Here is a 14,203-nt window from a genome sequence, read left to right as displayed (position 1 = left end):
TAGTATTTAAACAATACCAGACAGGTTTAGTGCTAAAGATCTTAGGACTAGATTTGCAGAAGTACTTTGAGCCCTAAAGATGCCTACTCTGCAATTTTCTAAAAGTCTTTGGTATAAATGAAGCTGCTACATCATTATGTGCCTAAGCCCTTTTGTAAATCTTGATTTTAGTGAGTAACAAAAATATGGGAATTTTCTCAGTTAAATTCTATTTATTTGATATATATTATTTGTCCTGGTTTAGGGCTAATTTGGGAGAAAACCTCCAAAAACGGGCCCCCCCAGAAAGCAAACCCACATGGCCCCTCCCCCAACCAGTTCGAGAAAAAATTTCCTTGGAGAGAAGTGGTAAATTGCCACCCTAGGACAATTATTCTCTCATGTAATTATTTCTTTAATTTCTGTCTACTTATTTTTTGTAAACAAGGCTTTGTACACTTCTTTGCATCCCAGCAGATGATCAGGCTCAGGCAGTTCCTTTGCTTTCACCTGAGTGTTTTACTATTCACAACACAATAGGACTATTGACCTATTTTTGGAAAAGAACAGGAACAGAAGAGTTGTAACACCAATCTGTCGGAACTTCCAATGAAGTATCTTATTCAAGAAAATTGCGTGATGCAGAATACTCAAGTTAGAATTTACCTGCAGCTAATAAAAGTACTGAAACCTCATTTCAGAAAGCACAAAATGGTATAATTTTACTCACATTATCTGCCTGGTTTGCTTTTTGCAGTCTTTTCAGTAGGCCCGGTGTTTACACTGCTGGCTGGCACACTGCTAGAAGCCTAGTTCACCCTACAGTCTAATTTACTATACACTTTATTTTCCATGTTAGTCTGTTGTACTTCCTTGTATAATAATATCCTAAATAACTCAATTAATGATGTACACTTTCTACATGGACTGCATACATTTACAAATTGAAGGAGCCCTGGTACAGTTCTTGCTCTACTTTTTGTTGTGCTCACATCTGTTAGGGGTGAATATACTCAAAAATTTTGGCCTGTTTATGAGATGCCCAACATTTTGAAACAGTGGCTGAGGTTACCTTCCCAGGGACAGGAAGCACAGCAGAAGGGACAATTTTTTCAGATATCTTCACAATGTCAGAACAAGTATTTCTGTCCAGCTGCACACTTGCCATTAATCTCCATTTCTACAGCCATTTGAAATACATGGGAGTGATTTTCTCAGGCAGTTTACTCCTTTCTCATTGCAAGGTGATTCCAGACCCTTAGAAAGTTCCCAGCTTTCAGATTTAGAGCATGAACTGTGAGAGTAGTGGTAGCAGAGGAACTTATTGTTTAGGGTGAGATGGGGGTTGATTGGTTTAGAAAACCCAATCCACCCCAGCAAAGATTACACCCACTTTTTACCAGGTGAAGTTCTCATTGATAAAGGTACAATTTGTTGCAACAATGCGGTCAAAATATCCAATGATACAGAGATCAAAAACAATGGGAAAATAGCACAGCCTTTTAAGGCATATCTTAGGTAGGATTTTAGGGAAAATAAATCTTAAATAACAATCCAAAACAGCTGAAATGGTTTTGGTTTTGAATCTTTTAAAGAGCACTCTGTTTTGGCAGAGAGGACAAAGCAGGAATTAATTGTAATTCCTTACTAAGCACAAGGACATCTAAAACGCTTCACAATTGGAATGCAGGTCAGTAGCAGAATGCATCTTCCCAGGAGGAGGCAAAGCTGGTCTTTATTATGAAGTCAGTAGTTTTATGGTCTCCTTCTGCCTGGAGCCTGTCTCCAGGTTTTCAAAAACTTTGTTACCACTTTATATATTTATAGTTCAGAAGCCTAAGAACAATTTTATGAAGCAACTTATTTTTAAATAAAATCCTGGTTTATTATAATTCAAATTCCTCAAGCATGTTAAGAGATTTTAGTTGGAGGGTGGGGTTTTTTTTGAAAGACAGGACTGCAGCATTCTAAACTGTAGCAGGCACAGGGCCGGCTACGGCTCCGTGGAGGGATGTTTAGAGATAGGTATTTGCTGAGTCATAGGAATTGAACCAGGAGTCCTCACTCTGGTCCTCCAGGCCTGCTTATCTCTCTGTGACCCCATAGGCTAGTTTCCCTAACCCTTACAATTGGTCAGTTTTCAATCCTCCCTAACCCTATAAAAGAGGCTGTCTTGGCTCATTTCTTTAGAAGAGCAGCTTCAAGACCCTTCGCGAGACCCTCAGAATAAACCATCATGGAACACTTGGCCGCCTTCTCCTCTCTCTTTTCGTCTGCCTTCCAGAAGCCACAGCCAGCCACAGCCCCTACGAGCAAGCTAAGAGCTGAAATCATAAAAGAGCTGATTTTCACTAAGAGCTGACAATCACTAAGCTTGCTAGGGGTCACGGCTGTGCCGCAGTCCGGCCTAGGGCACCCCAGCCTCCATAGGGCTGAGGTATCCGGCCTTAAGACTGCTTGCCTGGGGCGCTTACCCTACGAGGGATCAGCTATCCGGCTAAGAAGCTAGCCCCGGTGGCTTCATTTTATTTTACATCTGACACATCGAACAGGTGAACGAGAGACTCTTCACTGACAGAGCAGTGTTTCTCTCTGAGAAACTGTAACTGCCGTTCTTTTGCGTCTCCCTGCGAAGTTATCCCTCGTTCTAGCGGGATTTCCTAGCAGGGGGGTCGAATCGAACCTCAAATCAGCTCTTTTATGGTTTCAGCTCTTAGCTTGCTCGTAGGGGCTGTGGCTGGCCGTGGCTTCTGGAAGGCAGACCAAAGAGAGAGGAGAAGGCGGCCAAGGGTTCCACGATGGTTTATTCTGAGGGTCTCGCGAAGGGTCTTGAAGCTGCTCTTCTAAAGAAATGAGCCAAGACAGCCTCTTTTATAGGGTTAGGGAGGATTGAAAACTGACCAATTGTAAGGGTTAGGGAAACTAGCCTATGGGGTCACAGAGAGATAAGCAGGCCTGGAGGACCAGAGTGAGGACTCCTGGTTCAATTCCTATGACTCAGCAAATACCTATCTCTAAACATCCCTCCACGGAGCCATAGCCGGCCCTGCGCCTGCTACACTAAACCACTGCAACACAATATAAAGCAACAATTCTCTTGCATCATGACTCTGCTGCTTTGCTTCAGGAAAGAAAGGCACAATATTTCCAGGAAAATGATTAATGGAAGTATCATATCAAGACTTTCTGCTTTTAGTAAGTTAATTTTACATATAGTGTAACTCCTTTAGCTCATCCCCAGATTTGACATGAAAAATCTAAACTCTTCATAATTTAAATGTGACACTTCTGTCACCACAATGCAATCCATAATTCTTAAGCAAGGTCAAGAACTGACATAGCTTTTAAGGTGAAAGCCTGAAAGATTACACTAGCAGTTAATTAAATCAAGATGCTAAGATACATTTACCTTTCAAAGCTAGATTTATTTATAAGTTATTAGTTATTAAACATAAACTCCAATCACACCAAATAGATGATAGATAAAAAGCAGTTCCAGTGAGGAAAATAAAAGAACTTGACTTTTCAAACATTTTAAATTAATGTGCTAGCCGCCATTTTTGTGGCAAAAGAAACTCTCTCCTGTAAGTGATAAGAGGTTTTATTCAGCTAAAACACACAAAGAAAAAAAGTCTCACCATGAGAAGAGAAATACCACCAGTTCATATTGGACACAAGGGAATAAAATCCTTAGGACTGAATTCCTTTAATCCATTTTCTTGTCACAAACTTTTGTGTACCTCTTTGTGGCAATTCCAATTGCAACACCATTGCTTTCAAACTGCAAATAAAAGACAGCATGATAAATGGGATGTTAAAAAAGGACTTCACACCCAGAACAGTAACAGCTGGTGATGAAAATTACTTTTAGAAGCAGGGCTAGTGATCTATGAAATCTGCAGCAAAAACCAAAGTGGTGGTGTCCCTTTAGCTTTACAAATAATTATTACTTCAGGAGGGGAACGAGGGCAGAGTCAAGATATATAAATCTTTGCATTTTGATAGAAGAGATAAATAATAAATGTACAATTTAGATGCACTAAACATTTTCCCCCATTACAAGAGGCAGAGGTGGCTAAAGAGTGTATTTTGGGGTTTTTTTAATTCTGCTTCATGTATCTGGTGTAATGTACCAATTATTCAATTTTTTTCTTCTCTTTTTTATTCTCTGAAAGAATAGTCAGTCATTAAAAAAAAAAAAAAAAAAAAAAACTAAGCTGTTTCAGAAAACAGGTGCAATTCCTATCTTTCCAAGACCTACCAGAAGCTGTCTTGAAGTAACTATTTCTAGTTGGCTCAGTACCAGCAACTCCCTTTCATAAGAAAATAGCCACAAAACTGTCTAAAAACATGCAATAATTTATTCTTTTGCTGTGCTCCTGCTTAACTATGGCTGGGTCCTTTATCTGCAGTTTCCCTGGTTAGCTAAATGCATTAATCTTACTTTATAAATTCCAGATTCATCCTCCTGATCTCTTTTTGTGGCTGAAGGTGCCTGTGGATTTCCACTGCTGCCTCCTCGACCTTGTTTTGTGGCTATTGTTTCTTGCACAGCTTTCTTGGGCCACACATGCTTAATTAAAGGTGCGATAATGGGATAGATATATGGTTCCAGGAATTTCTTGTAGACCCAGAGGAGGACCGGAATGACAATGCAAGGAATGCACACCATAGCTTCCTCTTGTCCTGTGACAAAGCTGGTGAGGAAAAAAACCAAAATAACTTAGGATGACTGTTTGTATGCCATGAGCTAAAAAAAGTGCCTTTAAATAATGAAGAAAGATTTTAGTTGATATTCAAAGAGATTCTTAAATTATAGACTAGCTGTTAATGTTTCAAAAACACTGTGTTTCAATTTTATAAAGTTCTCAACAAGGAAAACATTCTTGATATTTTAACAAAAAAAGAGCTTGCTATTAATTCATCAGTTCTACAGCTGCAACTCTGAAAAACAAATTCAGGAAATAAAGGTTTTTGCTTAAACCACACAAAAACAGTTTAAGCAGCAAGCTGCAGATATTAGTCCACTTCTTACTATATTATAACAGTGGGTCCAAAAGGTTTGCTTTTCATATTCCCTTTTTATTTAAGGTGAAATTAGACAGCAGGACTCCAATCTACCCAATGGCTGGCTATCACTGAAGGGCAAGTCAGTGGGAGGGGAAGAGAATACCAGTCAAGATTTGAGAGAAGCAAAATATGGGTTACTTCCATCACCTGATCCCACACCAATCCCATACAACTAGCCAAACTATTAGAAAATTAATCCTTCCCTCTCTCCCCAAACCAGAAGGAACTCTTCAAAAACAGGAGCCTGAAGTCTGAGATGAAAAAAAGGGGAAAACCAAAGCACAGAGGCAGAAAAGTTCAAATGGGAGAGGAAGCAGTTAAGTAGGATTAGAGCTGTCCCTCTCAGTGCTGATGAGCAATATATATTGTATTATATATATCACTGCTGAGCAATATATACACTCTGCTGCACAGCAGCAACTTTGCCCTTTACATTCCACCTTTCTAGGCTGCTATCTGAATTATTACATTAAGAAGCAAAACAAAAGCTTTCCAAGATGGAGAATGAAGAGACAGATGTGCACACTTCATCTGGGATCAGTTTAACTTTTTTTTTTTGAGCTATCATAAAGATTTTTAGCCCTCTGGAAGAACAAAATATCAATTTTCAGTTGACTACTTCCAAGTGTAGCTTTGGCTGCTTCAAATATAGTTTTACAGGATCTACTTTATGAAGTCAGAGAGAAATCTTCAGTCAAAAGAACACAAATGAGTTAATCCTTTAAAACCATTCAAAAAGATAATTCAGATACTTTCTCTGCCAGAACTTCCTAGATACAAAATTTACAGCAATATCTTGTGAATTCGTCCACCAGCTAAAGAACGTGGCTGGAGGGAACACCCCAGGCTGGCCTTCTGACCCAACTGTATGTGTCTCTGCAGCCAGTTTGTGTGAAGATTTCAGACCAAAAAATAAGTCGCACCTCTGCCAGATGTAAAAGCAAGCCATTGGAAGTATAACACCTGTCCTAATAGCGTGAAATACCGTTCACAAGTTTCTTCTGTGATTTGGTGATGCTCTGTTCCTTGGTTAGCAAGAAAAAAAAAAAACGCGCACAAAAAAAAAAAACAAAAAACAACCACGAAAAAAAAAACCTGCGGCAGTGTTTCCCCCTCCTGCTGAATTAAAGGCAGGAGGACAAATATTTTTCTGAATCGGTCAAGTTCCACTCAAACACGCGTTGAAACCTAAGAGCTCCACACCTAGGCTATCCCACACTCATAGGCTATCACATTTCGGGGTTCACTCCGTCCGCTCCCGGTTAACGGAGCCGCTCCGGGCCCATAGAAGGGCAGCCCCCAGCCGGGTTAGAGAAGCGGCAGATAACGAAAGGACCCTGGGGGAGGCGGCCCCACACTCACCTCCGTCGGCACCAATGCAGCGCTTCTACCGACAGTCGCAGCTTCCTCTACCACACCGGAAATAATCCCCAGGCTTCCGACTCACTCGCGGCCAATAGAAGGCAGCGTTCGCGTCATGTGGCCGACGCCCCGCCCCCAGGAGCCGCATTAGCGCCCGGCGGTGGCCACCAGCCACCGCGTCCCGGCCGCAGCCACCATCAGGCGCCCCGAACGGGCCAGGACAGTGGGGCAAGGAAAGTGAATGCCTGCGTGTGCTCCAAATTATCTCGCTTTATATATGAATAATAGCAGTAAGTCAACAACATCCCCAGCGTTGCAACAACAAGCATCCCGACTACTGTGCTCACTGCCTGTGGCTGTCCCACAGCAACACCCTGCTGAAGCCAAAGCAGAGAAACACACAGGATAAATCTAAACTTTCTCATTTTATTTATGTACATTTGGCAGAGCACATTTAATCCCGGGCCATTAGCTTTTGCTTCTTCAGCTTCTTCTGGGATATCTGAAAAACAAACCCAGAAATGAGAAAATGGCAAAATGAAAAAACACCTTCTCAAAACATGTTACAAATAAATTTACAGTTATCTTTTGAAGGTACTGAGAACTGTTAGAAATTTGTTTACATGTTTACAAAATTATTCACTGATCGTATTTGTACGTACATAAGTGTCCCTACAAGTACTACATTGCTTACAGGCTCGCAATTTCAATTTTATTGCAGCACATCCCAGTTTCACACACATGGACTGAGGAAGGGAAGAACAAACTCCCTGTACTATATAAACCCCTGAAAATCATTTTCTAAAGTTATCAATGTGGTGTTCACAATAAATATTGAGGTTGCTCAGAAAGAACTTATTAGGTTTTTTTCATAGGTATTCCAAAGGTGTCCTAAGATAGTCATCACAGCAACCCTTCTGCCTGAAAAATGCCAAGTATGAACACTCAGCTCTCCTGCTGCTGACAATTAAGAGGACTTAAGGGTATGATGCTCTACCTTTTTCTTTTGAGCAACTTCCTCCTCTGGCTTGGGAACGATCTGCTCCTTCTCAGTGAGGATCATCTCGATGTGGCAGGGGGAGCTCATGTAGGGGTTGATCCTACCATGTGCTCTGTATGTGCGTCGGCGCATTTTGGGAGCCTTGTTGACCTGGATGTGCTCAATGACCAGAGAATCCACATCAAGACCCTAGCAGGGAGAGGAATAAAACTTGTGACTTGTTTTTTATCTTCAAATAAATAGTCTCCACAACAAAATTGTGAACAATCACCCCCCCCCAGACACGTACCACTGCTGGCAAATAAAACAGCTGAATTTTGCAGTGTCACAGAACTGAGCAAGCTCCAAAGTCAGAAAAACAGAGACCTCCCCTCTACACATCACAATTTATTTAAAATTATGCCAATGGCTCAGAAAGAGACAATTATTATTTCACAGTTACTCCAAAGGCGTCCTAAGACAGTCACCACTGCCATCAAAATTACTACATTAAGCACTAAGTATATTACAAAGATACAAACCGACCAAGAGTTCACATTTTGCTTTGTTTTGTAGTTTTTAGGAGACCTAAACACCACTTAAACAGTTGATAACCACATGCAAACTATCTCCCTGTGAAAAAATTATTACTCCCATTTTAACTTGAAAAACACACACAGCCTAATTCAAATAAAGAGTATACCAACATCTTGATACAATTTTGTTTCATTGACAAAGCAGGCATTACCTGGCTTTCCATGTCAGAGACACCCAGTTCAGGAGTGCTGACACAAAGCACGAAATGAACACTTTGCATTCAGTAATACTGACACAGCCTACCTTGAGCTCAGCATTGCTCTCTGCATTTTTGAGCATGTGCAGCAAGAACTCTGCACTCTTCTTGGGCCAGCGTCCCTGCGTCCAGCCCCACTGCTTGGCCTGGAAGAAGACAATTAATCCATTTTTGTCCCAGTACAATACAATTTACCCTTCAGGCACCATTAACTTGCCATTACATCCCCTTCTATAAAGATTGCATAACAAAACAATTAAATTTGATCAATTACTTGATGCTGCAAGTAGATGCAATGCTGTACTGGAATTAAAAGCAACTCTTTTCTCCCTCTTGAGCAACCTGGGCTAGTGGAAGGTGCCCCTGCCCATGGCAGGGGGGCTGGAATTAGATGATCTTTAAGGACCCTTCCAACCCAAAACATCCTATGATTCTATATTTTAATACAAAGTTATAATCAACAATGACACACTATTCTCCATACCATCTCAAATTCATCTTTTCCTCTTAACCAGACACACATTTTCATCTTGAACCTCACCTGGGCACATCTACCGACTCCCCCGTTGTAGCGCTGGAAGGGAACACATTGCTTCTTCAAGGTGATGTCCTTTAAGTACTTGGTGGCCTTGCGGATGTGCATGCCCTTGATGGCCTGGGCAGTTTCTCGAGTGTTCTAGCAATACAGAGCACAGTGAAGTTGTTAACCCATCTGTACAAGTTACAATGTGAGCAAAACCACTCCTCTGTCCTGGATCCTATTATTTTTGCTACAAACTCAATTTAGAGGAAGCACTCACACACATAAAAAAGCCCCACACCTAAATTAAGAATGAAGAATAATTAAGAACACTTTTTTTTTTTTGCTACCTACTTTTCTAATCCTTGGTGTGACTGCCATTACTGAATTTGCAGCTCTAACACATCTTTATTGTTTTTTACCTAATGCCTAGATCTTTCCAATCAACAAAAAAATTTGAGTAGTTATACTTTTCATAGCTCCTCCTTGGTCACTAATCCAAAGAAGCAGGAGCCTGAAGGACAAATTCCTACTAAAATGTCAGATATGGCACCTCAGAGGAAGTGATGAGAACACAAGATAGAAACAATCTAAATATCTCAGTAAGTGAATGATAAAGGGGAGAAAAGAAAGAAAAATTAAAGGTAAAGTATTAGTGCTTAAGACATTAAATGCAGGTCAGAGAGTAACTATAATCCTACCTTATCATAGTAAAAAAGCAAATCAAGACAATTGAAATATCTTTTCACAAGAATTATGTACCACCGTGGAGCAGAAAAGCATCTGCTCAGGCTTGGTTTCATGGTTAACTCAAACGTGTCCTGGATTTATTGCCACACCTAAACTTTTTCCAGAGGGACCTATGCCCTCATGCCAAACATCGCATGCCTCCCCTGCCATACTTCTTGAGCAGCAGCATAAACAGGTGAATCCAATATTCCTTCCAAAGAACCAGAAAGGCAGAGTAAGACAAATGAAACAAATGTCACATCTCACTCTAGCCCCATTCCTCCTGGTAAATTCACTGTAACTGTTTTCCTAGTGTATTTTATTATCTGTATTAGAGGGAAAACTCTTTAGGACATGTTATCTTATTTTTGATCCTGTGGATGAAAACCATTACAAGCAGCTAAAGCAAACATAGGCCATAACCTACACTACCACCCTTAAGTAACCATGTAATGACACAGAATGAGACACTTCCTCCAAAAAACGCCCAACAAAATATAACAAAACCAAACCAAAACCAAATGAAATTGCATTTCTTACTATGCACACACTGCCTACCTTGAAATGCACTCGCAGGTTGGATCCCCGTGATTTGCATGCTGCAGGAGAAAAAAAGGATGAACTTCTCGATTTAAAATCTCAATTACTTTGGTCAAGTTCTACTCGAATATTCACGAAAACAACTCACATTTCGTGGGATTGTCTGGATCCAGAGAGTAGCGCACCATTTTTGGATCTCAGCTGCAAAAAAAAAGCAATTAAACCCCCCATATTAAAGCTTCTAACACTGATAAGCAGAACCTGGATTGTTCACCTTATGGCCGATAACTAACTACAGGAGCTGCTCAGGAATTACACTGACGTTTCATAATTAAATCCAAAGGTGTCCTAAAAAAGTCATCACCACTGCCATAGCCTCTCCCTACGGCCTGCTTCCACCTCACACCAGACAGCTACCCCCAAGCTCGCCATCTCCAACCCCTACCCGTCCTCCCCCGCACCAGCCCTGCAAATACCAAGGGGCAAATATATTGAGGCAGACCGAGACTTCAAGCCCTTGCCCCCTCATCGCCTCTCCAGGGCACCCTGAGCAGGATGGGGGCGGATTGAGACGGCTCACTGACGGCCGTAAATCCTCACCTCCAGACAGCAGCAGGGAAGAGGAAATGTAGGAGGCGTCGGGAACATCTAGAGCCGCCTGCTCTCGCGAGAGTCCTGGCGAACTTTCGGCCAGGGAGCGCCGCGAAGGTGTCGCGCTGCGCCGCGCAGAGCGAAGAGAGTCGGAGAGACCGTCGGTAAAGGCGCGGCGACGGGAGGGATGAGGGACCGGTCAGGACGGCATATGCCCATGTGCGAGCCCGAGGTGTGGAAGTACAACATGCGTGCGCATCAGCCAGCGTACTCGTGTCTGTGTGCGGTTCACACGGTCTGTTCACTCTTAGCTCAAGGTCACTTGTTTGCAGACCAGAAATCAGCTGAAACCAGACTCAGGAGCAAGGCCAAGGGCTGCAGCTAGATGGCAGCTTAGGATGAGAATAGAGAAGCACATCGTTTAACAGATATCCAGGAGACGAGACCGAAGAGATTAATGTTTATAAATCAAAACTGGTATTTATTGCACCATTATAAAAATTTTTAAATTACTTCTTAAGTAAAAAGTTTTGGGGTTTTTTTTTCCATTTTAGGCAGCGTTTGCAATTAGAACTACCTGGGAAATCTGACAAAGCAGTGGTTCAATAAAACCACGTTTCCTGAAAGTGGAACCCAGCTCCAGCAAAAGGCTCATAAAGAAAAGTTTGACAGAGTAGGAAGAAAAAGGGAAATGACTTCCCAAGCAGCCAGTAGTCCAGGCACCTCCCTGGCACGAGAGTCTGGGTTTAACTCTGTGTTTAGAAATATGCCTGTCTGTATAAATGCTTTGAGCAGGAGGCTATTTTTGAATCTCTTGTTTAGGGCTAAAATCTCCCATAGCTCTGAAGCTAGAATTTCACCCAGATGGAAAAAAGAAAATATTTGAACTATGGCAAATATTTACATGGCTGGAAATTGTAGAGCTCTAATTGTGGCTGCAGCTCTCTTATTTATCTGCCTTAAAATGTGCCTTAGCTTTCAAGGGAAAGCTTTCTGCAAATTACATGTACTGCCAGTGGAGGAAACGGGCCTTTTCATGGGAAGCACCTTCACATGCAGCTTCTTGTTAGCAGCAGATCGCAGAAACAACAAAACATTCAGAGAAAGCTGGAATAGAGGTGTGAAACATAAGTAGTTGACAGATGGTGGGAATTATTACCTGGTCATTGTGTTCATCAATTAAGTCCAAAGCAAATGGCACATTTTTTGTTACTTAATTCTGCTTCCCTGACACATGGAACTGTTTACACTCACCTGCTGAGGGCTTGCAGTGGTGGAAGGGCTTCTGCTGATGGTATCAGGAAATGCGATGCATGTTTTCAGCTTTGTTGGGAGGTTAACAACTGCTCTCAGAGGCAGTTTAGCACATATCTGGTGCTGACATGAGGATTGAGGCAGCTGAGCATTCGCCCTTCTTGAGATTTGCCCAGATTATTCCCCTAGTGCACCAGCTGCCTTGGATATTTAGCTTGTATGAGCTGACTAGAAAAGAACTTTTGTATCCTAAGCAGAAAATATAGGCATGTAAGTCCAAAATCATGTTCCTGAAAACTGTGTAGGAGGCAGCCACCTCCTAATCCCACTGGAATCTCAATTCCGTAGGCTGTGCTGTGCATGCCCAGGAAGACCTCAGTCTTTTAGCAGGCTGTATTTGTCCTGGTTCAGGGCAATTTTGGGAGAGAACCCCCAAAGGGCTCCTCTAGGAAAGCAGATTCAGTGGCCCCTCCCCCCAACCGGTCCAGGAGAAAATACCTCCTTGGAGATAAGTGGAAAAAAACTGTTTATTAAACAAGAAAACCTAAACAATATTAAACAATAAAACCCTTTGCTGCTCCAAAAGAGATGACAAACCCAGAAAGTCCCCTCCACAGATTCCAGTTCAGCTCACTCAGTCCCTTATCAGTCCCTCTGGCGCTGGAAATGCCGCCGCCCAGGCCCGGCCCGGTGGCCACCGATGCAAGCTGCCGGTGCTCTTATGGTTGTTCAGTCCAGAGCAGGTGTGAACAGGTCCAAAGAAAGGGGGAAAAAAAGGAAAAAAAGCACAGTCCAGGGAACTTCTTTGCCTCAGCTAGCTAAACTAACTAAAAGCAAAAAAAAGAGAGCCCTGTCCCACCGTCTGTTCATCCACAGACAACACAGTCCAGGAGCAGGAATGTGTAGGAGTGAGTTCAGTGTCTGAAAACAAACTGTGCACCTCCTCTCCCCCCTCAATCCTTGGAACAAGTCTTAAAGGTGCAAAACTTACTATTCAGCATAAACGGAGCAAGACGATTGGGGATAAAAGCATCATATAGTCAACCTAGGACACAGGCATTGAATGCAAAGATCCAACGCTATTCAGACCTGAACTGTTCCTCTACTTTGTGTTCTTGAAGCTTCTGCCTGTAGAATCCTTCTGTGAAGGGCCCATCACAAGGGTGGTGCTGTCTTGAGTTTTGCCTTTTTTTTCTTTTCTATATTCTCTGTATTCTTTACACATATATTTCTCTCTCTGTAGCCTATTATTGTAACTTAGTTTCAGTATTTTCCTAGGTAAAAAGACAAAACTAATTCCAGGATCCCTATGCTATCTCATTTCTCGTTAGAAACCAAGGTTGAGAGCAGCTCTTCAAGACATATTTTTTTATAAACAGAGTTTAGTCCTCATCTGAGGGGGGAGGATTTAGAAGGTGCTAGAGCTGGGGGGCATGACTTCACCATGTGTGCTTCTAATTGAGGACTCTTTTCAGATGCTAATTTGCAAATTCTATAAAAATTGTACATGTATTATGCGGGATATGCATCTTCAGCATTTTCCACCTGACGAATTGTGCACCTAAGGATCCTTATATAAAGCTAACCTCTTTTTATCACCCTAACTGTGTCTGGCTCGTATTTCTAGAACCAGAGAAAAAGGCATCAAGGGCAGTAAAGGTTTCTACCTACCATCTCCTTATGGTAAAAAGGGACAGTGCTGATCTTATCCCAACAGCATGGTGGCCACAACACACTACCAAGACACAGGAGACCCATTTTCAATTTTCTTCCCTTGAGAGGTTTCAAAGCTTCTCCTTAACCACAAGGCCAGAGACTATTCTATGGCAAAGATGTTCCCACCCTGCCTGCTGCAGGTTTTCTGCCAAGCAGCCCACAATGTGTCTGCTTCAAATCTCTTCTCTGGATGTGCTCCTGGGGCTGGAAGGGGGCTGCATCCCTTAACCTGCCCTGGAAGAGCCCAGCAGGCAGCAGGGAGTATACAGATACAGGATTGTTGTCTCATATTAAGTCCTTTTGTGGCTTTAGTTGTAAATAAACAAGTGACCTTATCAGTCCTACTGGAATTGCCAAGCCCAATGTCATCCTAAGTGACAATCAACCACCATCCCTCCTGTCCAGAGTGAGAAGTGAGCTCCTAGACTGGCCAGGGTTATGTTTTCATGGCAGGTCTGGAACCAAAAAGAAAACTCAGTTCCAGCCTGTCTTGGTTTGAAAGACAGCTGTCTGCTAAGGTAGGCAGGAACCTCCCTTGGAAAAGAAAATATAACCCCCATGCCTCCAAATTATTATAACTTTTAAATTACGGGGCTTTCAGTCAAGTATATGGGAAAAGGAATAACAGTTATTGAGTAGAATCTATATATGTATAACAAGGCAAACAAAC

At 42.1% G+C, this 14,203-nt stretch overlaps 2 protein-coding genes and 3 non-coding genes across 7 annotated transcripts; all 5 read right to left on the bottom strand.

Moving 5' to 3' along the window:
- Positions 1–3,383: 3,383 nt before the first annotated feature.
- Positions 3,384–6,498, bottom strand: LOC132341434 (UPF0729 protein C18orf32-like). Its single transcript, XM_059873014.1, has 3 exons — positions 6,412–6,498; positions 4,424–4,676; positions 3,384–3,760 (listed from the first exon to the last, which is right to left on the bottom strand). The coding sequence occupies exons 2-3, from the start codon at positions 4,649–4,651 to the stop codon at positions 3,686–3,688; spliced, it is 303 nt and encodes a 100-aa protein (XP_059728997.1). The 5' UTR covers positions 4,652–4,676; positions 6,412–6,498; the 3' UTR covers positions 3,384–3,685.
- A 319-nt stretch (positions 6,499–6,817) lies between these two features.
- On the bottom strand, positions 6,818–10,634 carry LOC132341433 (large ribosomal subunit protein uL22-like). 3 transcript variants are annotated; one of them, XM_059873010.1, is made up of 7 exons: positions 10,573–10,634; positions 10,121–10,173; positions 9,991–10,031; positions 8,725–8,859; positions 8,231–8,329; positions 7,409–7,600; positions 6,818–6,913 (listed from the first exon to the last, which is right to left on the bottom strand). In XM_059873010.1, exons 2-7 carry the CDS (start codon positions 10,158–10,160, stop codon positions 6,866–6,868), a joined length of 555 nt encoding a protein of 184 aa, XP_059728993.1. In that variant the 5' UTR covers positions 10,161–10,173; positions 10,573–10,634; the 3' UTR covers positions 6,818–6,865. The 3 variants fall into 3 exon arrangements, with proteins under 3 accessions (XP_059728993.1, XP_059728994.1, XP_059728995.1); XM_059873011.1 differs by lacking the exon at positions 10,573–10,634 and adding an exon at positions 10,449–10,472; XM_059873012.1 differs by lacking the exons at positions 9,991–10,031; positions 10,573–10,634.
- On the bottom strand, positions 7,251–7,323 carry LOC132341500 (small nucleolar RNA SNORD58). Its single transcript, XR_009490249.1, has one exon. It is a non-coding gene; the product is annotated as a small nucleolar RNA SNORD58 (small nucleolar RNA).
- LOC132341501 (small nucleolar RNA SNORD58) lies at positions 7,817–7,886 on the bottom strand. The gene has a single exon (XR_009490250.1). It is a non-coding gene; the product is annotated as a small nucleolar RNA SNORD58 (small nucleolar RNA).
- LOC132341502 (small nucleolar RNA SNORD58) lies at positions 10,273–10,341 on the bottom strand. The gene has a single exon (XR_009490251.1). It is a non-coding gene; the product is annotated as a small nucleolar RNA SNORD58 (small nucleolar RNA).
- Positions 10,635–14,203: the final 3,569 nt, after the last annotated feature.

Source organism: Haemorhous mexicanus, chromosome W (assembly GCF_027477595.1).
Source record: "Haemorhous mexicanus isolate bHaeMex1 chromosome W, bHaeMex1.pri, whole genome shotgun sequence".
In the NCBI taxonomy this organism is placed as follows: domain Eukaryota; kingdom Metazoa; phylum Chordata; class Aves; order Passeriformes; family Fringillidae; genus Haemorhous; species Haemorhous mexicanus.
This window is presented reverse-complemented; position numbering and strand designations above follow the sequence as displayed.